Source organism: Rhinoraja longicauda, chromosome 17 (genome assembly GCF_053455715.1).
Source record: "Rhinoraja longicauda isolate Sanriku21f chromosome 17, sRhiLon1.1, whole genome shotgun sequence".
Classification (NCBI taxonomy): Eukaryota; Metazoa; Chordata; class Chondrichthyes; order Rajiformes; family Arhynchobatidae; genus Rhinoraja; species Rhinoraja longicauda.
In genome coordinates, this window is record NC_135969.1 from 31,806,694 (window position 1) to 31,828,796 (window position 22,103).

At 42.8% G+C, this 22,103-nt stretch overlaps 1 protein-coding gene across 7 annotated transcripts in view; it reads left to right on the top strand.

Moving 5' to 3' along the window:
- Positions 1-22,103, top strand: part of chl1b (cell adhesion molecule L1-like b) — a 639,417-nt gene that overhangs the window by 354,802 nt on the left and 262,512 nt on the right. For all 7 annotated transcript variants that reach the window (XM_078414480.1, XM_078414482.1, XM_078414481.1 and 4 more), the window contains 2 exons: positions 7,689-7,854; positions 10,569-10,693. In XM_078414480.1, the coding sequence (XP_078270606.1) occupies positions 7,689-7,854; positions 10,569-10,693 (291 nt within the window). The remainder of the gene's footprint in view (positions 1-7,688; positions 7,855-10,568; positions 10,694-22,103) is intronic.

The following is a 22,103-nucleotide window of genomic DNA, read 5'->3' on the forward strand; positions in this document are numbered from 1 at the left end:
GCAACTCTACTGCTGCACCACCATGCAATATAATGATTCCATTATCTCACTGAAATTTGTATTTTATGTATTCAGCAAATAATGCTGATAAAACTTAACAAAAAATTCACATGGGGCCATCATGCGTCAGTCTTGTGGCACTGCATTTGACTTTTTGCTCAGTAAAATTGAATAAATATTCACAACCTAATGGAAATGTATTTGCAGCACAGTTTGAAATACCTTAGAGCTGATGAAAAAAACATACTCTAGTCCTAGAAGTTTTTAAAAGTTATGTTTAAAATCATAATCCTCAGAATGTTCATCAGATCAATAAGATTTATATTCAAGGGTGCCAGTATGCCATTAATTCTGAGAATTCATTTTAACACGAGTGTCATTGTTCCACCAGCATGTGGCATGTTTGATAGGGCATGGTTGGTCAGTGCCTCTTATGTGAAATACCATGATAGAAATATGCTGTGTTTGATTGGAGATCCTCAGACTTGGTCCTTCGGGTTTAATTCCTTCACCTGTTTCACAGACTGCCGAGCCTGACTTGAGAGGTGGGGTTGTTTGCATGGGGTGATTTCCATCATTGCAAGAGTCAAGGCTGTTTTATTGTCATAGGTCCAAAAATGGAACAATGAAATTCTTACTTGCAGCAGCACAACAGATATGTAAACATGGTACCCTGTAAACACCATAGCAAACACCAAAAGAGTTCAGTAAATATATATAAGCTTATTTGGAGGTTGTAGTGTTTAATAGCTTGATGGTTGAAGGGAAGAAGCAGCTCCTGAACCTGGATGTTACAGTTTTCAGGCTCACATACCTTCTTTCCGTTGGCAGGAGTGTAGGGAGAGTGTGGCCAATGTTGTGTGGGCCTCTGTTGATGTTGGCTGCCTTTTTGAGACAGTGACTCCTGTAGATCCCTTAACTGCTGGGGAGGTCAGTACACGTGATGGACTGGGCAGTGCTTGCAACTTTTTGCAATCCTCCTCGTTCCTTGGCATTCGAGTTGCCAAACAGGCCATGATTCAACCAGTGCTCTCTAGTGTACTTCTGTGGAAGTTCAAGAATATTAATTGACATATTGAATTTTCTCAATCTTCTCAGGAAGTAGAGGCATTGATGGGCTTTCTTTCTGATGGCATCAGTGTGCTGGGTCCAGGATAGATCTTCAGAGATATGCACGCCCAGGAATTTGTGCCATAGACCAGTTCAACCGTACAGAGCGTACCACGGAACAAGTCTTTAAACCTGTAAAAAGATTACACTAACCAGAAGGCTTCCAGCTATCAAATATCAATAGGCTCATAAGTCATAAGAGCAGAAGTAGGCCATTCAGCCCATCGAGTCTACTCCACCATTCAATCATGGCTGATCTATCTTTCTCTCTCAATCCCATTCTTCTGCCTTCTCCCCATAACCCTTGACATCTGTACTAATCAATATCCATGTGCCTTTCTAAAAGAAGACAGACTCAAAAAGTTGGAGTAACTCAGCGGGATTGGCAGCATCTCTGGAGAGAAGGAATGGGTGACGTTTCTGGTCGAGACCCTTCATCAGTTTGAAGAAGGGTCTCGATCTGAAACGCCACCCATTCCTTCTCTCCAGAGATGCTGCCTGTCCCGCTGAGTTACTCCAGCATTTTGTGTCTCTCTTTGGTTTTTAAACCAGCATCTGCAATTCCTTCCTGCACATTTCGTCTGCCTATCTAAAAGCGTAGGAAGAGCTGCAGATGCTGGTTTACACCTATCTAAAAGCCTCTTATCTACTCTTTCTAGTGCTGCTGCCATGCATCTCCCTCCTCCCTCCCAGTCTGTCACCAGTAAAGGACCTGGGGAACAAGGCTCAGCATCAGCTCCTTTGGGTGCCTCTGAAAACGAGATGAAAGTGATGTTGCGGAGCCCCCTGAGAATCTACTCATTTGGAGCTGTAAACTTAGAGCTAGGTTCCCATGGAAAGGACACAAACCCTCAACAATTGGAAGTTTGCAGTATCTTGTTTTGGGATTTCAGAAACTGCCTTTGCGACCTCCTGCAACCATATTTTGAATGTTAAGATGAACGTTAAAGGAATATTTTGAAACAGCGCTAATTTCTTATATATTGTATTTCATTACAATAGCTCCTAGCTTTGAATGTTATTTCAAGATGATTTTACAATTTTATTTATAGTTTTATTACATGTTAATTTTTTTTAAAGTCAAAGTGAATGGCAGTACCTAAAAATACAGCGTTATTTGGGAAGAGAATCAAAAACCCATTCTTCGGCATTTTTAACAATATCGATTAGTTTTACTCAATAATCATGCTCTGTTAAGCAAAAGAATTTAGTTCAGAGAGAATATTCCAAGAAGCGTATGAATTGTATTGACATTCTAAAGTCAATACTAAATAGAAAGCATTTCTTTCCGAATTCAAATCAAATGCAGTACATGCTGTTTGAAAAGCAAGATATAATCCTACCTACTTCAAGAGAAGCCCTCTCATTAAGCCTCATTGTAGTGCACAAAATTCTTACCGAGCTTGACAGGATAGATAAGATGTTGATGTTCACAGTGGCTTGGGAAATTGGAACCATCTCAGGTCTCAAAAAAACCCATTCAGGGCAGGGATGCGAAGAAATTGCATCAAGGAGGCAGGCGGTGAATGTTTGGAATTCTCGATGCATAAAAGTCATTGACACTCGGTTACCAAGTGTAACGGCAAGTGACCAACTCCCTCCTGGGGCAGACGCAAGTTGGGCCAGATGGAAATGCCTCAATCGATTGAGAACTGGTGTTGGCAGAGCCAAGGTATTTCTAAACAATTGGGGATATAACTCCAACGATGTCACCTGCGAATGTGGCATTGAACCACAAACAATGGAACACCTGCTGAAATGCCCTCAACTGGAAAACCAATGCACAGCTGCCGATCTCGCTGCCTACAATGAAGCTGCCGAGAAGTGTGTTCAGCTCTGGCTGAGAAAATATCTAAGCTTGTGATGTGGACTTGATAAGAAGGTTACCAAGTATGTTTAAGACAATGGTAGACGTTTAGCTATTAAGGGAATCCAGCTGCATTGGGTTAGTCAGGGAAAGTGGTGTTGAGGTTATTCATAAACCTGCTCAAGGCAGACAAGTAGCCAGGGAGCCAAGGGCTTATTCATGTTTCTGTTTCTCAGGTTCGAATTTTTATATCATGTTGAATTTGCAGCATAATTAGCCTCATTCTGCTCTGTACAATGCAATAAATAGCTTAAATATAGGCAGTGGAGTTGCTTTATACTTCGCATGTAGGTTCCATCACGCACACCAACGTCCCCAGGTACTGTCAACACTCAGTAATGTCTTTAAATAAAGCAGGAGACAAGATGGTGCAATCAGAATGCTGGGGTTGGTGATGGAGGTAGGAGTGCAAAAAACACAACATAATGTGGACAGGGGTAAATATAGCTGATTGAAAAAAGAGAAAAGCAGATAATCACCAAAAGATTATCTTGTATAAAGTGATAGTGTCATACAGCGTGAAAACAGGCCCTTCGGCCCATCTTGACCACACTGACCAACGTGTCCCGACACCACTAGTTCCACCTGCTTGCATTTGGCCCATAGACCTCGAAACGTGTCCTATCCATGTACCTGTCTAATTGTTTCTTAAACATTGCAATAGTCCCACCAGCCTTTGTGCGATAAAGGCACTCCTCAGATTCTTATTAAAGCTTCTTCCCTTCACCTTAACCTTACGTTATCTGGTTCTCGATTCCCCTACTCTGGGCATGAGAATCCAAGTATCTGAGGAAAGAATTGTCTTCATTGTAGCAAAATCCTTTTGGCATTTTAAAATGTCAAAATATCTCAAAGTGTATTCAACGTTTCAAATGGGAATGACTTGCATGTTTCTTGAATGTGCATAATGGCACACCTGGTAGAGCTGCAGCCTCGCAGTGCCAAAGATTCAGATTTGATCCTGACCTTGGGTGCTGACTGTGTGGAGTTTGTACATTTCAATTATTTTGTGACCACGTGGATTTCCTCTAGATGCTCCAGTTTTCTCCCACATCCCAAGATTGTGGCACGTGCAGGTTGGAGGTTAATTGGCCTCTGTAAAATGCTCCTCATGCGTTGGGAGTAGATGAAAAAGTGGGATTCTGGAGAACCAGTATGAATGGGTGATCGATGGTCAGCATGGACTCAACAGGCCGAGCTTGCACATGATCCATGTCCCTCTCTTCCCAGCATATATCCACGTGCCTACCTGAAGGCCTCTTAACCGCCACTGTCATATCGGCTTCCACCACCATCCCTGGAAGCACATCCCAGACTGTGTGTTAAAAAAAAAATTGTCCGCACATCTCTAATGAACATCACCGCTCTCACCTTAAAATGATGCCCTCTAGTCTTTGACATTTCTACCCTGGGGAAAGGGGTCTGACTGTCAACCCTACCAAGGCCTCAAATATTGGAACTCAAATTTTCCTTGGAGGGAATCAAAGGGATGAAAGGTTACAGAGACAGGTTGGGGTTGATCTCTCTATTATTTGAACTAATTTTGTTAAATGGCCTTATCCTGTTGGTAAACAATAAATTATATAATATTATAAGATCATAAGTGAAAGGAGCAGAATTAGGCCAATTAAGGATAGCGGAGTCAGGGGGTATGGGGAGAAGGCAGGAATGGGGTACTGAATGAGAATGATCAGCCATGATTACATTGAATGGCGGTGCTGGCTCGAAGGGCCGAATGGCCTACTCCTGCACCTATTGTCTATTGTCTATTGTAATTGGCCCATCAAGTCTACTCTGATCATGGCTGATCTATCTCTCCCTCCTAACCCCATTCTCCTGCCTTCTCTCCATTACGTCTAACACCCATACTAATCAAGAATCTATCTATGTCTGCCTTAAATATATCCACTGATGTTGCCTCCACAGCCTTCTGTGGCAAAGAATTCCACAGATTCACCACCCTCTGACTAGAGAAATTCTTTTCTAAAAGAACGTCCTTTAATTCGGAAGCTTTGACTCTCCCACTAGTGGAAACAACCTCTCCACATCCACTCTATCCATGTCTTTCACCATTCTGTACCTTTCAATGAGGTCTCCCCTCATACTTCTAAACGGCAGTGAGTACAGGCCCAGTGCCATCAAACGCTTATCACATGTTAACCTACTCATTCCAGGGATCATTCTTGTAAACCTTCTCTGGACCCTCTCCAGGGCCAGCACATTCTTCCTCAGATATGGTTCCCAAAATTGCTCACAATATCCTTTTTTGCCATTTGCTTTCTTCTTGCCAGATTTCTTATCTCACGTGGTGCCTCTGAATTGCCATGCATTGGTACAGTCTGATAATGAGACAATTGGCATGCTTGCATGCATGCATCCTTTGAACAAGTTCTTGCAACGAACAGATGTTATATTATATTACAATACAATTACATTGAAAAAGGTCGTAAAAAATTATTCTCTGACCCACAAGCACAGCTTGCAGCCGCACCACTTATTTTTCTGTATTAATGAGTAATTTGAGCTTGTTTTCTTTTGACACACCAAAATACAGATGGGACACAGCGGCAACTTGTATCTTTGAGATAGCTTCAGTTTGGTATCTTTGTTTTGAAAGTGTTAGCTTCTCTCAAGAGTCAGTTTCGATAGAACCTGATTTTGACTGCCTGCGACTGACCTGAGTATTTTTTTGTCTTGGTTTCCACTAACTTGAGTGGCAGGAACCTCGGGCAAAAATAAAACAGAATCCAGCAGCTCTGAAAAGAACGACCATTCATAATGAATGGCACTGGGGATGCATTTTTTAACAACTAGGTTTATTCAGTATTACTAACTTGAAGAAATGTTTTTGTCAGAACTGTGAGACACCAGAGATTTTACTAACTGAAGCATATAGTCTCTGAATCAGCTACATTTTGTATTCCATACATTTAATCAAATGGATCCATTGCAATATTTTGGCAGGGATATTTTTCCTGGAGAATTTAAGTCAAATATGGGGGTGAGTGGTGTAGGCAGGACGGTGCCTAAAGACAACCATCATTGATTTGGTGAACGACACATCCCAATATTCTCCCATTTCCCCATAAATGATAAATGAATCTGGATCGCTGTGTGGAAGGATGTATTTTATGAAAATAAACAAACATTTGAGTGTGTGTGTGTATCAACATGACATGTGAGTTAACTGATTCATTGGTCTGTTACTTTTCCATTTCAATGCATTCCAGTTGGTCAAATCGGCACTGAACCAATCAGTACTTAGTGCTGTTGATAGAGGCCATTTTATGTGCAGCTAATATTATTTCAAATATCTCCGTAAAACATATTAAAAAAATTAAACCACTTCTGTTGAGGTAATGTATCTGTCATCACCAGATAGGACACAGAAACACCAGGTTTTCTTTGGGGGTGAGTTCATCTTGCAACTCAGCCAGAAAAATTGATTAATATTTATCCCATTGATGTTCCTTATAATTTTGTTCAGCTCGATCTGATCCCCCCTCAGTCTCCTCTGCTCCAAGGAAAGCAAACCCAGCCTGCCCAGTCACTAGTCTTTTCTTGTTGCTGAAGGCTCCTGGTTCTGTTGCTGAAAAGCTTGAGACCATACAAAACCCTGCTGCCTGTGTCCCGATTCACAATTAGTCAAGTTACCCATCGCCTCTGGGTCACCGACCTACTCTGGCTACTGTTAAGCAGTGCATTAATTTTAAGATTTGACCTGAAACCTTGCCCATCCGTGTTTTCCAGAGGTGCTGCCTGACCTGCTGAGTTACTCCAGCACTTTGTGTCTTTCTAAATCTCTTATTGCTGTTTTCAGATCCCACCATGGCCACAATTTTCCCAAGACCTTTTCCAAGCCGATAATCTTCCTAGATAGTTGCATTTTTTCTGGCTTTGGGACTTTTCCCAAAATTTATTTTACCCCAAGTGGGGAGGGGGGGGGGGGGGGGGGAGAGAGGGGAGGGGGAGGGGGAGGGGGAGGGGGAGGGGGGAGCGATGTGCCAGGGTTTCCAAAGTCTCAAACACAGAATTCCTATTCTAAATACCTCCAGCTCTCTGACTCTCTTTCCACGTATAAGCTGCCTTAAAGTCTGCCCTGAGTAATAACTTAGTCATTAATATATCACTCCTTCAGAGTGTACAGGGTCAGTTTACTGAGCGAAACATTATCATGCTTCAAAACCATAGCACAAATCAAGAAGTAATGCTGAGCCAGATTTTGATGAAATGTGCTGCTGTGAAATTGCTGCACCAGTCAAATCAAATTTCTGCCTTAAAAAGCACTGGACTCTACCTTAAAAAAACACCTCAGTGAGGCATCGGTTGCCAGCTCGTTAAATGATGGGTAAAATATTTGACCACATGGAAAGATCACGTTCTGTTCTGTTCACATACCTATTGAGATGTAGTTCCTGCATTTTCTTCACATTCTTCTGTGAATACAAATTCTTTTTTTACTGCATTGTAACTTCAAACATTGGTGGTTTAACAATCAGAAACAAAGCAAATGAACAAGTAAGGGTGATTTAAGAAGCTCCTTCCTCAGACACATATTTCACAGATCAAACCTTGACATTAATTATAGCTGTGTATTGATCTCAATGCCCAATTACTGTCATGTACAATGTTAATACATTTAAAATGAATTCTGCACAGTTTTTTATATATATATATGTAACCATTTTTTGATCTTCTGTCTTCCTTTCAGTTGCGACAGAAATAGTGATTCCTCCCGAAGATCTGATGATACAGAAAGGCGCAACGGCAGAGTTTAAATGTCTTGCTGAATATGATTCTGCTTTTGAAAACGACTTTGAGTTATCATGGAGAAAGGATGGGTTTGAAATTTACAGTGACCAGACAGAGAATGACAGGTAATATTTTATAAAATGGAGAAGAATGCCTCCATTTTAGTCACTACCAACCCAAAGGTTCTTTATTGTCACATGTACAGATGGACAGTGAAATTATTATTTTTGCGTACAGTTTGGTAAAGCATTGCCAATATCAATCTGTCATAAACAATATCAGAGAGAGTGAAAGCTGCCAAAGCAGTAGGTAACTCTTCTATGATCAGACTTCTATAGACTGACTGTATTTCATGATCAAATCTGAGGGCTGGCTGTTGGGATTTTATTCTTTACTTGCTGGCATGTTTTCTGTGTTTTAAATAGGCACACAATTCAACTGTTGAAGATACTTTTCACAGATTCCAGGAAATCCCTTTTTTTTTCTTTGTCTTGTTTAGGTTAAAAAAAAAAGCGAATAGATTAGAAAGCGTATTCATTTTTACTAAAAACAGCCATGGTTTGCCTCCAAGTTTTTGGTGAGCTACATTGACAAACATTGACATTTTATTCCTGACTTTGTACAATTTCCTTGAAGGAGCATCTGCCCACTTTTTACAGGTATATTTATTGCTCCCACACATCCCTACTTGTTCGTATCCAGCAGTTCAGCTCACAAGCTAACAGTTGGGAATGAAGTCAAACGGAAGTGACACAACAGGCCACGCAGCTTCGATGGCGAGAAAAATAGAGTCGCAGTTTTGTGTTTGGGGCCTTTCATCAGAACTGAAAAAGTGATAACAAGATCAGAGAGGGGAAGGTGGAGCGAACAGAGAGAATGTCCGCAAGAGGGAGTCGACTCAAATTGTCCAGGCAAAAATGACCATGAACTATATTTTGAGTAAAATAACATGGTGGTAGATTTGCGGCACGGTGGCGCAGCGGTAGAGTTGCTGCCTTACAGCGAATGCAGCGCCGTAGACTCAGGTTCGATCCTGACTACGGGCGCCGTCTGTATGGAGTTTGTACGTTCTCCCCGTGACCTGCGTGGGTTTTCTCCGAGATCTTCGGTATCCTCCCACACTCCAAAGACGTACAGGTATGTAGGTTAATTTGGCTGGGTAAAATGTAAAAAAAATTGTCCCTAGTGTGTGTAGAATAGTGTTAATGTGTGGGGATCGCTGGGCGACTTGGTGGGCCGAAAGGGCCTGTTTCCGCGCTGTATCTCTAAATCTAAAAAATAAAATAAATAAAAAATATATACACCATAACTGTGGGGATGGGGGGTTGGTAGGGAGGGGTCGGATTGTTACCTGCAGTTGTTAAACTCAATATTAAGGGCCGAATAGTGTAACTTTAAAGCTGAGGTACTGTTCTTGAGTTTACACTGAGTATTATACTAAAGCTGTATAGGAGGCTAAACATCAGAGAGGTCAGACTGGGAATGTTGACCAAAACTAACTTTTGGGAGACAAAAAAGACTGCAGATGCTGGATTCTGGAGCAACAAACAATTTGCTGAAGGAACGCAGTGGGTCAGGCAGCATCTGTGGAGAGAAGTGGACAAACAGTGTTTCAGGTCAGTATCTTCACCTGGACTGAAAGAATAGAAGGTAGCTAACCAGTATAAAGAAGTGAGGAGGAGTGGGAGCAAGAGCTGGCAAGCAATAGGTGGATGCAGGTGAGGAGGGCAAAGTTGGCAGATGGAATCAGGTGGGGGAGGGAAGGGTAGAAATAGCGGTAGAGACTGGGAGGTGATAGGTGGAGGCATCAAATTGCTGCAGGTTGCATTTGAGAGGAAAGGAAGATGAGGCATGGATCCAAATAAGGGAGGTCAGGTGGGCAGATAGGAACAGTGGTGGGAGAGGACCCTGAGGAAGGGTTGTTTAGATGATGGAGTGGGAGAGGGATGGAAAGAACCTGGGTGATGAGCTGGGGGTATTGGGCTGAAACAGAAGAGTGGATATGAGAGAGGACCTGGAGAGATCAGAAAGAGAGAGAAAGGGATAGAGGGGAACAGGTTCCCTGTAATCTGAGAATTCAGTGTTCATGCTGTTGGGTTGTGGACTGCATAGAAGGAATATGAAGAATATTATTCTTCCAGTTTGCCTTGGGTCTCCTGCTGGCAGTGGAGGAGGCCATGCACAAACAAGTCAGTGTGGGAAAAGCAAGAGGAATTAAAATGGCTTGGAACCAAAGTCTCCAGGTCGCCGTAGCAGTCATAGAATGCAAGTGCTCGGCAAACAAATCACAAGTCACAATGGCGAAGAAAAACCTGTGCTTGAGTAATTTAACAGATCAGGCAGCATCTGTGGAGGGAATGGATAGGCAATATTTCGGACTGAGACCTTGCTTCAGACTCGGCCTGAAGAAGGTCCTGATCTGGAACATCACCTACCCATTCCCTCCACAGATGCTGCCTTGCCTACTGAGTTACTCAAGCACTTTGTGTTTTGATCACGATTCCAGCATCTGCAGTTCCTTGTGTCTCCATCTAACTGCTGGGATTTGCTTCACCATAATTAAAGGAGAACTCTCGTTATTTTAGTCAGTATCATTGCCAGGATGCCCTTACTTCTACCTGGAACTCGGTGGAGAAGAAAATAAAACTCTCTTTGTAGAGTTTTAACGTGGGATGTTAAGTTGTGGGACTGAGAATAATTTATTTGTTATAAATTATGTCATTCAACGTGCACCCAAGGGGTTGGAAATATCTATTGGTAGACTACATTCTAATAAAAGCAAGCATGAAAATCAGCGCCACAGCTAACAAAATGCCATTTGTAATTTGTTACCTTCCAGAATTATCATGGATGATGATGTACTTCAAATTATTGATGTAAGTGAAGGTGATGAAGGGACTTACACTTGTGTCGCTAGAACTTCCTTGGACACTGAAACGGCCGATGCAAAGCTTCTTATCCTTGGTAAGTATTACTGAAGAAAGAAAATTGGCTGCGCTCTGTGCATTTGTTAACCGCACTGATGATGAGTTATCTATTAGCTAGGTCAGACTGACCTGGATATTGAACACTGCAATCTTCCACGCATGGTGAATTGTCAGTTCTGATTATTCTCAGATAATTTGAATTGCTGCATATCGATAGCAATTTCACATCAGTAAAACCCAGCGATGTTTTACAAGAGACTAAAACAAGAAGAGCTTTTACATATAAATGAATAATCTTCATTTCTCAGCGTTTGTAAAAGCGGTGTCATTGACCTGTAATCATTCAATATGCTGCTCATGCTAACACCCGCCTGCTGCTTTTTAATAAATGCCCGTCAGTTGGTCACCTGTAAAAGCGGCTAACGTTTGCTACATTTTCTGACCATAATTAGAATCATTTTGGGTATCATAGCACAGTTGTCATGAGGTGCTTGAAGAAAGCTCAGTTCAACGTGAATTTTAACAAATCCTAGATTTATTGCTTCAATAATAGGGACATAAAAACCTTGCTGGAGCAGGCTGTACGCTGTTCCACCAACCAGCACTAGGATGTCTACCAACGAGATGTCTGGTACTGGAACCTGATTAATTAGCCATTTTCCAGGTTAGGCCAGAAGGAAATCATGGTCTATGCTATGAAATTCTTAACAGATTGCTGCAGGATCAGTTGCATTCCACACAAATGAACCTCTATTTTTGTTTGGTTTTGTTTATTGTCACATGTACCGAGATACAGTGAAAAGCTTTTTTTGTTGTGTGCTATCCGGTCAGCAGAAAGACTATACATGATTACAATCAAGCCACTCCATATTGTACAAATGCAGGACAAAGGGAATAACGCTTAGTGCAAGATAAAGTCCAGTTAAGTCCGATTAAAAATAGTCCAAGGGTCTCCAATGAGATAAACGGTAGCATAGGACCGTGTTCTAGTTGATAATAGGATGGTTCAGCAAAAAACTGCCCCTGAATCTGGAGATCTGCCTTTTCACACTTCTGTACCTCTTGCCCGATGGGAGAGGGGAGGAGTAAGAAAATAACTGCAGATGCTGGTACAAATCGAAGGTATTTATTCAGCATTTGGAAAGGGGAGGAGAGTGAGTGTCCAGGGTGCGACTCATCCTTAATTATGCTGGTGGCCTTGTCGAGACAACGTGAAGTGTAGATGGAGTCGATGGAAGGGAGGTTGGTTTGTGTGATGGTCTGGGCGAGTGTCAAAAATTCTCTGCAATTTCTTGCGGTCTTGGATGGAGCTGTTCCCAAGCCATGCGGTAATGCATCACAATATAATGTTTTCTATGGCGCATCTGCACAAGTTGGTGAGAATAGTTGGGGACATGTCGAACTTCCTAATCTATCTAAGGAAGTATGTCAGGACCGCAGTAATATCAGCAGTAATAGATAAAAAGCAAAATCCGAATGCTGGAAATCCAAAATAAACCTTCTCAGCATTGAGAAATTTTTTGCTCTTCTACCTTTTGCTATTCTACCACTCCCTAGCCAGCACTTTTTCTTCCAAGGAGGAAAATACATGCAGTTGCACCTGACCCTGCTCATTTGTTCATCTGAACACTACCTGTCCGACAAGAGGGAGTGGAGTTTGGGGCTGACTTTGTGTGATGTCTTTGACTGATGCACCTGATATAGTTGACTAGGTGGCAAGTACAGAACTTGAAACTTGCAGTAATGGTGATTATTCAAGTGTGAGTGGACCTGTGAGTGATGATTCTGTGAATGATAGAGATTGTTGCTAGGTGATTAATGGGGTCAGGCATGGAGAAATGCCTCAGAATTATCATGCAGCAGGCGGTAACTTCCATTTGTAGATGCACTCATTGATCGTGATTCCCTGTGGTATTGCATCCTGATTCTCAAGCCTCATGTGCTGGCCTTGACTGCCAAGACCAGCTGGTCCCATTGCCTTTGTTTGCAGGACATTTCTAACTATCAGTGGATTGATCAGAACTCTCTTGTACCAGTGCAGAGTCAGAAAACCTCGATGGTTCAATGGTTCTTTTTGTTATCCCTTGTGCAGACATACAGAGAGATTTGTTTTTTGAATTCAGTTCAGTAAAGTAAAGCTAATCCTCGATAGTGCAAAGAGCATAGAAATAGTCCACTGGAACCTCATGCAAGAGTCACCAGGTTTTGGCGCCATATTTGAAGTCCAGTCCGCGGGCTTGGTTATCTAGAGTGGTGCACTGATCCAATCGAGCCCCAAGCTACTGTATGGCCTCCAGCCATCGCCCCCATCTGGATTGTCCAGCGAACCATCGTACCTCACTTCGCCCAGCCACCTCCAGCCTTGGTGCCCTGGAAGCATCTCCCACAGCCGACCTTGAGGGTGCGGAAGGTAAGACCCCAGTTTGGACTCTTGCATCCACTGCCTCCCTCCGTCCACCTCTCCAGTTTTCCGGATCTCCAGTCCTTGCTGTCTCACTTGATGGACCACCATTTTTCAGGCTAACATACCTTCTGCGACAACTAATACTGCACCCATAGTGTGCCTTCTTTTCAGGGGGTGCACCCAGACTCCCTTTGGTGCTTACCATTCATAATATCGCTGGCCAGCCGAATTGTTCACCCACCCAACTGCAAAGTTATTGTTGGCTGCATGTAGCAGCGTTTTAAATTCGGCTGGCAGCACAGCGCAGGGTTGTGTCAGACGCTGCGATCATGGGTTAATTACCCTTAAAGATCCCCATGCATGCTTCAGGGTCAACATGGTGTGCACTCCAATAAGTTGAATTAACCTGCTGGCTCAAACGTGTTTCCGTCAATATCCTGCTTGTTTCAGTGACGAAGATATCCCAATCCCCTCACTCTGCAAGGCGACTCTGGACTGTCAAAGTCGCCACAGCCAGACATAAAAACATCTTTTTTTTTCCACGAGCTAGTAGCTCTACTCAACAACCAAAGGTCTGTAGCCTCCCTTTGCGATGATATTTTATTTCATTCTTCACATGTTTAAATTATAATGTTTTATTCTTAATTGGTGACTGTATATCGTGTTGTTACTTGCGAACAAAGCACCAAGGCAAATTCCTTGTATGTATACATACTTAGCTAATCACATTTATTCAATTCAATTCAATTCAAATATATGTACTAGCAGTGCTAACCTATACTCTTAATCATCTCTTAATTATGTAATTTATTAATTAATTCATTAAGAGATACTTAATTCTATGACGTTTAATTCTTGAGAATGAATCACAGCTTTTCATAATACTTGTATAACAGATCTTTATTGTCATCAGGATCTTATAACTAACCTTGTCTACAAATACATTTATAATGTGAGTGAGACAACCTTTCACAAGAACAACCTGGTCAAAGGTATTAGCACTAAGCAGCAACTAAAAACATTTGAGGTTATAAATAGAAAGGGCATATGTTAACGTGTATGAGCATCCACAGGGCTGAAACAGAAGGATTTTTTTGCTTAAGTTTTAATTTCAAGTTTCCTTCACAGAAGGTGTGCACAATGTCCTCCTTTTTAAATCAATAAATTGGTTGTTTCAATAATATTGGAATGCCAGACAACATAGCAACCAAAGTGTACAGCGTACATAACTGAGATAATTGTGTCATATATGCAGATGTCATGCTCTTAATATCCTAACGTAGCTGAACGATGGTTGTGTTGAGGTGGCAGGGGGTTGGAGGCAAATTGGATGAAAGAGCTCAGGAGGGAAGCATAGAGGGGATGCAGAATGAGGGCAGAGTGGAAACTGAAAAACTGTGGGTTGGTGGTGGTAGTTGTTGAAACAGTGGTCGGAGAGGAATCAAGTCACAGGCCAACAGACAGATCAGCAGGGGTAGAGGGACATATGTGTGGATCGAGTAGAGATTGTGGATTGAATGCAACAACCAATATTGTTCAATTGCCTAATATATGTAATATAACATCTGCAAGATGTCTCAAAGCACTTTACATGCAATTAATTATTTCATGAAGTGCTGTCACTGTGGTTCTGTCTACAGATATATGCAGCAGGGAGAAATGTATATCCTAATTCAGAGGCAAAAATGCTTCAGGTTGAGATAAATTGACACACTGAAGCGCAGACTGGGGAATCAGCCCTGGAACCTGGCTGGCCTACATGATTAACTTATTCACTGAATAAAGCCTTCAGGGGACTGTTAACACTAGTGTAATTTTTTCTTGTGTTTTACATTGGCTCTCAATGTGGTGAAGATTCTCTCAGCAGTTAAGAGCATACCTTGGATCTATTAGTGCTAGTTGTTTTGTCTTTCTCATGATTTAAAGGGCTCCAGTACTGACTGCAGGTTAATGTACCTATATGTATGGAGAATTTACCTGAACTACATGGAGCCCAAAGCAATCTGCTGGAGGACGTCAGTGGGAAGAGCAGAATCTGTGGAGGCAAAGGATAGTTGACATTTTGGATCAAACACCTACATCTAGACCTGTGTTGATGTAGGGTTAGAGTTTGTTGCCTTACAGCACCAGAGACTGACCACGGATGCTGTCTGTGCGTAGTTTGTACATTCTCCCTGTGACCACGTGGGTTTTCCTCCCACATTTCAAAGACATGTAGATTTGTAGGTTAATTGTCTTTCGTGTGTAGGATAAAACTAGTGTACGGGTGATCACTGGTTGGTGCAGACTTGGTGGACCGAAGGGCCATTTTCCATGCTGCTTCTCACTAAACTCTAAACTAAGCATTGATTATAACTTGGGCTCCACTGATGTTGCTCAACCCACCGAGTTCCTCCAACAGGATGTACACTACTTCCACCGGCTCTCCCCTGTCAATTTTCTTAGTTACATCCTCAAAAAATTCCAGAAGATTAGTCAAGCGTGATTTCCCCTTCGTAAATCCATGCTGACTCGGAACGATCCTGTTACTGCTATCCAAATGCTCCACAATTTGGTTTTTTATAATTGACTCCAGCATCCTCCCCACCACTGATGTCAGACTAACTGGTCTATAATTTCTTAAAAAGTGGGGTAACATTAGCTACCCTCCAATCCACAGGAACTGATCCTGAATCTATAGAACATTGGAAAACGATCACCAATGCGTCCACAATTTCTAGTGCCACCTCCTAAAGTACCCTGGGATGCAGACCATCAGGCCCTGGGGATTTATCAGCCTTCAGTCCCATCAGTCTACACAACACCATTTCCTGCCTAATGTGAATTTCCTTCAGTTCCTCCGTCACCCTAGGATCACTGGCCACTAGAACATCTGGGAGATTGTTTGTATCTTCCTTAGTGAAGACAGATCCAAAGTACCGGTTCAACTCGTCTGCCATTTCCTTGTTCCCCATAATAAATTCCCCAGCTTATGTCTTCAAGAGACCCACATTTGCCTTGACTAATTTTTTCCTCTTCACATACCTAAAAAAGCTTTTACTATCCTCCTTTATATTATTGACTAGCTTATCCTCATACCTCATCTTTTCTCCCCGTATTGCCTTTTTAGTTATCTTCTGTTTCTCTTTAAAAGAGTCTCAATCCTCTGGCATCCCACTCTTCTTTGCTATGTTATACTTCTCTTTTATTTTTATGCTGTCCTTGACTTCCCTTGTCAGCCACGGGTGCCTCTTACTCCCCTTAGAATCTTTCCTCCTCTTTGGGATAAATTGATCCTGCAACTTCTGCATTATTCCCAGGAATACCTGCCATTGCAGTTCCACCGTCTTCCCTGCTAGGGCCTCCTTCCAGTCAAATCTGGCCAGCTCCTGCCTCATGCCTCTGTAATCCCCTTTGCTATACTGTAATACTGACACTTCCGATTTTCCCTTCTCCCTCTCAATTTGTAGAGTTAAATAGGGATGTCGCCCTCGATCTGGAGGAGCATGAAGAAGAACATGAGCAAGAGAAATCAAAAGGCTACTATGGCAACATCCTTGCTCAGCATCAACTGGCTTGGTTTAAGGATAGCTGTGAACAGTGCTTAATATGATACCATTTACATGTAATGACGCCAAGAATGTCTGAAGAGTTCTTACACATTTCTTGTTTTCTATCCATTGTTTTATTCTGACTAAAGATTATTTTGGGGGGGAAAAATACCCTCAGCTCGATGGAATTGGGAAACTTTGATCTCATGGGTTGTTGGGGACTCTCGGATGGAGAGTAAATTCTCAGAAGGAGTCACTAACATCATGGTATCTCGTGTGAAGCATGTGACCTCTTCCACACTCCAATTATTTTCACCAGTGAGGTTCAGCAATAATCAGGTGGAGGAGCCCAGGTGACACATGGGAATTCTGCATGGACTGCTTTACAAGGTTGCCTGCACTGATTGTAATACATGAACAAACCCTCCTTCTGATTATGCAACAGGCCGGCACCACCCCTGTCTTTCCTCATCAATGGCACCTAATTTAACCTGTTCACTGCCAACTTTTATTTTCCACTATTGGCCATGACCCGACTATTCTCTGGGGGTGGTAAAGAACTCACTCTTCAACATGAAGCATATTCCTCTGTGAGGATCTGCAGTTTGCAGATGTTAGTAGCGATGTGCAGATCATCCTGACCGTTGCAGCCTAGTGCAGGGATTGTCACTGCTGTGGGAGTGAGGACCAGTGACACCTCCTGCCAGCCTCGTCTCACAGTGGGCTAGGCAGATCTCACAGCCATCATAACACATCGCCCCCTCATGGCCTGCATCTCATTGACCCGGCCACATCCCGCTGTGTCTATGTGTGCCCTGTCCATTTCCCCATGCAGCTTCTGTCTCCTCCATGACAGCGATAATTGGTATATTGCTGCTTTGAGGCTCTCATGGGGAGTGTGTCTTTAAGGGCTACTGCTTCTGTGATTGGGGCAGAAGATGAGCCAAATTAAATGAAGTCCCATTGGAAATCACATGAGTTCCATTTGACAGCTTGTTTCTGGGTGTAAATCACTCGATTGCTGTTTCAAACGTCCTTGTGACCAGTTCCTTGGTTCTTTGCGAGAGATTAGATTTAGCATTAGCACCAAATGCCTCTGCATTTAGCACAGAAACAATGAACAAAATCAGTTTCTGGTACAGCAGTATGAGGTGGTACTCAACTAGTTCACAAACACTGATTGAATTCATTTGGTAGTTCCTTAGATATGCTGTATCCTGTGGATGAACAGCCTTCCAATCAGTTCTTTAGGAGGGTACCGACACAATATGGTGTCTGTCCATTCCCTCCACAGATACTGCCTGACCCACTGAGTTCCTCCAGCACTTTGTCTCTTGCTCAGAATTCCAGCATCTGCAATTCCTTGTGTCTCCAGCCTTCCCACATCCTTACCTTGGTTCAGGAGCTCCAGTTGTAATCCCGAACAATAGACAATAGACAATAGACAATAGGTGCAGGAGTAGGCCATTCAGCCCCTCGAGCCAGCACCGCCATTCAATGCGATCATGGCTGATCACTCTCAATCAGTACCCCGTTCCTGCCTTCTCCCCATACCCCCTCACTCCGCTATCCTTAAGAGCTCTATCCAGCTCTCTCTTGAAAGCATCCAACGAACTGGCCTCCACTGCCTTCTGAGGCAGAGAATTCCACACCTTCACCACTCTCTGACTGAAAAAGTTCTTCCTCATCTCCGTTCTAAATGGCCTACCCCTTATTCTTAAACTGTGGCCCCTTGTTCTGGACTCCCCCAACATTGGGAACATGTTTCCTGCCTCTAATGTGTCCAATCCCCTAATTATCTTATACGTTTCAATAAGATCCCCCCTCATCCTTCTAACACATTTCGGCATTCCATAATGTTATATAACCAAGAACAATTCTGGTGCAGAAATGGTGGGAGAATGCGGATAGACAATGGAGAAGGAATATATTCTTTTGTTAAACAACATTAACTTTATTTATTATCAGGTGGAAGAAAACTGATAGTTTGCAAACAATAAAACCAGCACTTCAAAACATTTTTCCATCAAATGCTGAAATACTTTGTGAAAGTGTCTCAGTTTGTTTCGGGAAGATGTCTCAATGGTAGAGGAAGTGTTTTAGTGCTACTTCACATGTTTGCAAGACTAATGTGAGCACTGTCAATGCAAATGACAGATTGTTCTTTTGAGAAGGAGATCCTCACACAACTGTAACAGGTGAAGTTTTATCCAGTTGATGCCTTTCTCAAATGGACTTCAAGCTCATTTGAAAGCGCATGCAATCTGTCAACTACACTTTATGTTTGTTTTTAGTTCTCCTTAGATGGAACTCGCACTCACCTGAATAGTAAGTTGATAAATCGTACCTCAGCCTTCAGAGAAGATGCTGAACAATAATGGGGACTGCAGGTGCTGGAATCTTGAAGAAATACACAAAGTGCTGGAGGACCTCAGCAGGCAAGGGAATGGACAGGCAATGTTTCAGCTCGGGACCCTTCAGGCTGAGTCTGAAGAAGGGTCCCACCTGAAACATCACCTGTTCATTCCCTCCACAGGTGTTATCTGATTTACTGAGTTCCTTCAACACTTTGTGTTTTGCTGAATAATAATAGGTTGGTTATAAAACAAGCCTTGAGCATATAATGCAGTGTACTTTTCTCTTGAACCCACAGTTGTGTGAACTTTAGAACTCTCGCTAGACTCACTCATACTACATAAACTGGCGTAAATTGATAAATCCGCAGATTAAAATTAAAGATGAAAAAAATTGAATCATCAATGATTAGCCAATGTCATCCGAACCCCTGTTGAATAATGTCTTGCTGATCCCTTCTGATCCCTGATATGCTATGGTTCAAAATTATACTTTGCTTTTATTAAAATACTGCGTGGTTGACATCTGTGGCGATGAACAGTGATCGCAAAGCTCCATTCACCGATGAGTAGTCTAAACCATCGTCCTCCTGTACCATGTGAATTTAACGTTTAGTTCCTTTTAAACATGTTGCTGAAAAATATATAGATGACACTGTTAATTTTTGGGAGTTATTGTGTACCAAGCTTTGTGCTGATAGAGTTGTTGAAAGCTGTTGAAGCTGCTACTCTCTCTTGTGCACAAGATTATTACAGTTGATTTCAAGACAACTTGGCATTTTAATTCATAGAGCCAATAAGATCTGAACTTCCAACCATTTGAACAATCCAATTGTTATTTCAAAGATTCCAGGATATTTGCTCTCCCTGGCCCTTCAGGCCAATGATCGCATTCTTTCAGTGTTTCTTGTCTTATTTTTAGAGGGGCTGTTTATGGCAATTGTGACTATTGTGCCCTCAAACTGCTAACCCATCAGGAAGGGAGAACGGTTACCACATGGTCATGAGTACAGAGATGCACCCAGTGTTCCTGATGTGGCCTCTTGTATATCGGTGAGACCAAGAGTTTCATTTTAGTTTATTGTCACGTGTACCGAGGTCCAGTGGAAAGCTTTTGTTGCATGCTAAACAGCCAATGGAAAGACAATGCATGATTACAATTGAGCCATTCACAGTGTACCACCATTTCGCTGAACACTTGTGCTCGTAGGCCATTTAGAACGGAGATGAGGAAAAACTTTTTCACTCAGAGAGTTGTGAGGCTGTGGAATTCTCTGCCTCAGAAGGCAGTGGAGGCCAATTCTCTGGATGCTTTCAAGAGAGAGTTAGATACTCTTAATGATCGCGGAGTCAAGGTATATGGGGAGAAGGCAGGAACGGGGTACTGATTGTGCATGATCAGCTATGATCACGGTGAATGGCGGTGCTGGCTCGAAGGGCCGAATGGCCTACTCCTGCACCTATTGTCTTTTGTCTGTTGTCCACTAAGGACTACTGGTTCCCTCAATTGCTAACCATTTTAACTCCTCTCTCCATTCCCACACTGGCTCCTCTGTCCTGGGCCTCCTCCATTGTCAGAATGAGGCCACACACAAAACAGCACCTCATATTCCACTTGGGTACCTTACAACCCAACGGTATGAACATTGAATTCCCCAATTTTGGTTAACCTCTAAAAACTCACCACCCTCTTCCTCCCTTGGAGTAACTCACAAGGTCAGGCTGCATCTCTAGGGGAAAAAGGATGGGTAACTTTTTGGGTGGGAACCCTTCTTTACACTGGGAATTGTGCCTTGATCTTGTGCCTCGGGGCTTCCAACTCCGGTTCCAGACCTCCCAGTTCAGACCCAACCCGATTGCTGTTGCCGACAGTCTATCCACCGCTTCTCGTAACTGTTCCCCTTCTGTGCCTTGCATTCCACACTGGCCACCATGCGCTGGCACCAGCAGGCTCTTGCTCTTGACTCTCCCACAGCTCCGGGCCTCACTCACCCAGACCTGCATTGGACCCCACTTTACTTCATTCTACGGCAGATCCATGCATTGAATAAAAGGTTCCTCGCTTGTCTCGGCACGGTAGCGCAGCGGTAGAGTTGCTGCTTTACAGCGAATGCAGCGCCGGAGACTCAGGTCCGATCCTGACTACGGGTGCTGCACTATAAAGAGTTTGTACGTTCTCCCCGTGACCTGCGTGGGTTTTCTCCGAGATCTTCGGTTTCCTCCCACACTCCAAAGACGTACAGGTATGTAGGTTAATTGGCTGGGTAAATGTAAAAAATTGTCCCTAGTGGGTGTAGGATAGTGTTAAATGTGTGGGGATCGTTGGGCGGCACGGACTTGGTGGGCCGAAAAGGCCTGTTTCCGGCTGTATATATATGATATGATATGATATGATAAGGATCCGGACTGAAGAAGGGATCTGACCCAAAATGTCACCCCCATTCTTTTTCTCTGACCCGCTGAGTTACTCCAGCAAATTGTGTCTATCTTCGGTATAAACCAGCGCCTGCAGTTCGTTCCTACAAACTTTGTAAAGCTCTTCCTTGAAGGTGACCTTTTTTAAAAATTTGATTCTTAATTTAAGTCTTGGGTAGATCTTTGATAAGAGAGATGGAAAATTCACTGTGAGTAGTCAGGAATGCGTTGAGGTTAAAATCAGACCAGTCATGAATTTTTTGAATGGTGGAGCAGGTACAAGGGATCGAGTGGCCTCTGCCTGTTCCTAATTTGTATGAGCGTTAGCAACCACCTGCTGAGAGGTATTAGCAACCTACTGCTTTTCTTCAGTGTCCTGTGGAAGTAGAGATGATCATGTAACAGGGTAGATGGTCAGAGTCCTTTTCCCAGGGTAGAAACGTCAAATACAAAAGGGCACATGCTAAAGATGAGGAGAAAGTTTAAAAGAGATTTACAAGGCAAATTTATAAGGCTTTTTGTTTTTACATGGAGCCTGTAGGTACCTCCAATGTGCTGCCATGAACGAAGTAGAAACAGATACGATGGCAATGTTTAAGAGGCATTTAGGCAGACAAATGAATAGGCAGGGAATAAAGGGATATGGACTTTATGCAGGCAGATGGAATGAGTTTAAACTGACATCATGGTCAACGGAGACTTTGTGGGTCAAAGAACCTTTTCCCGAGCTGTCCTGTTCAATGT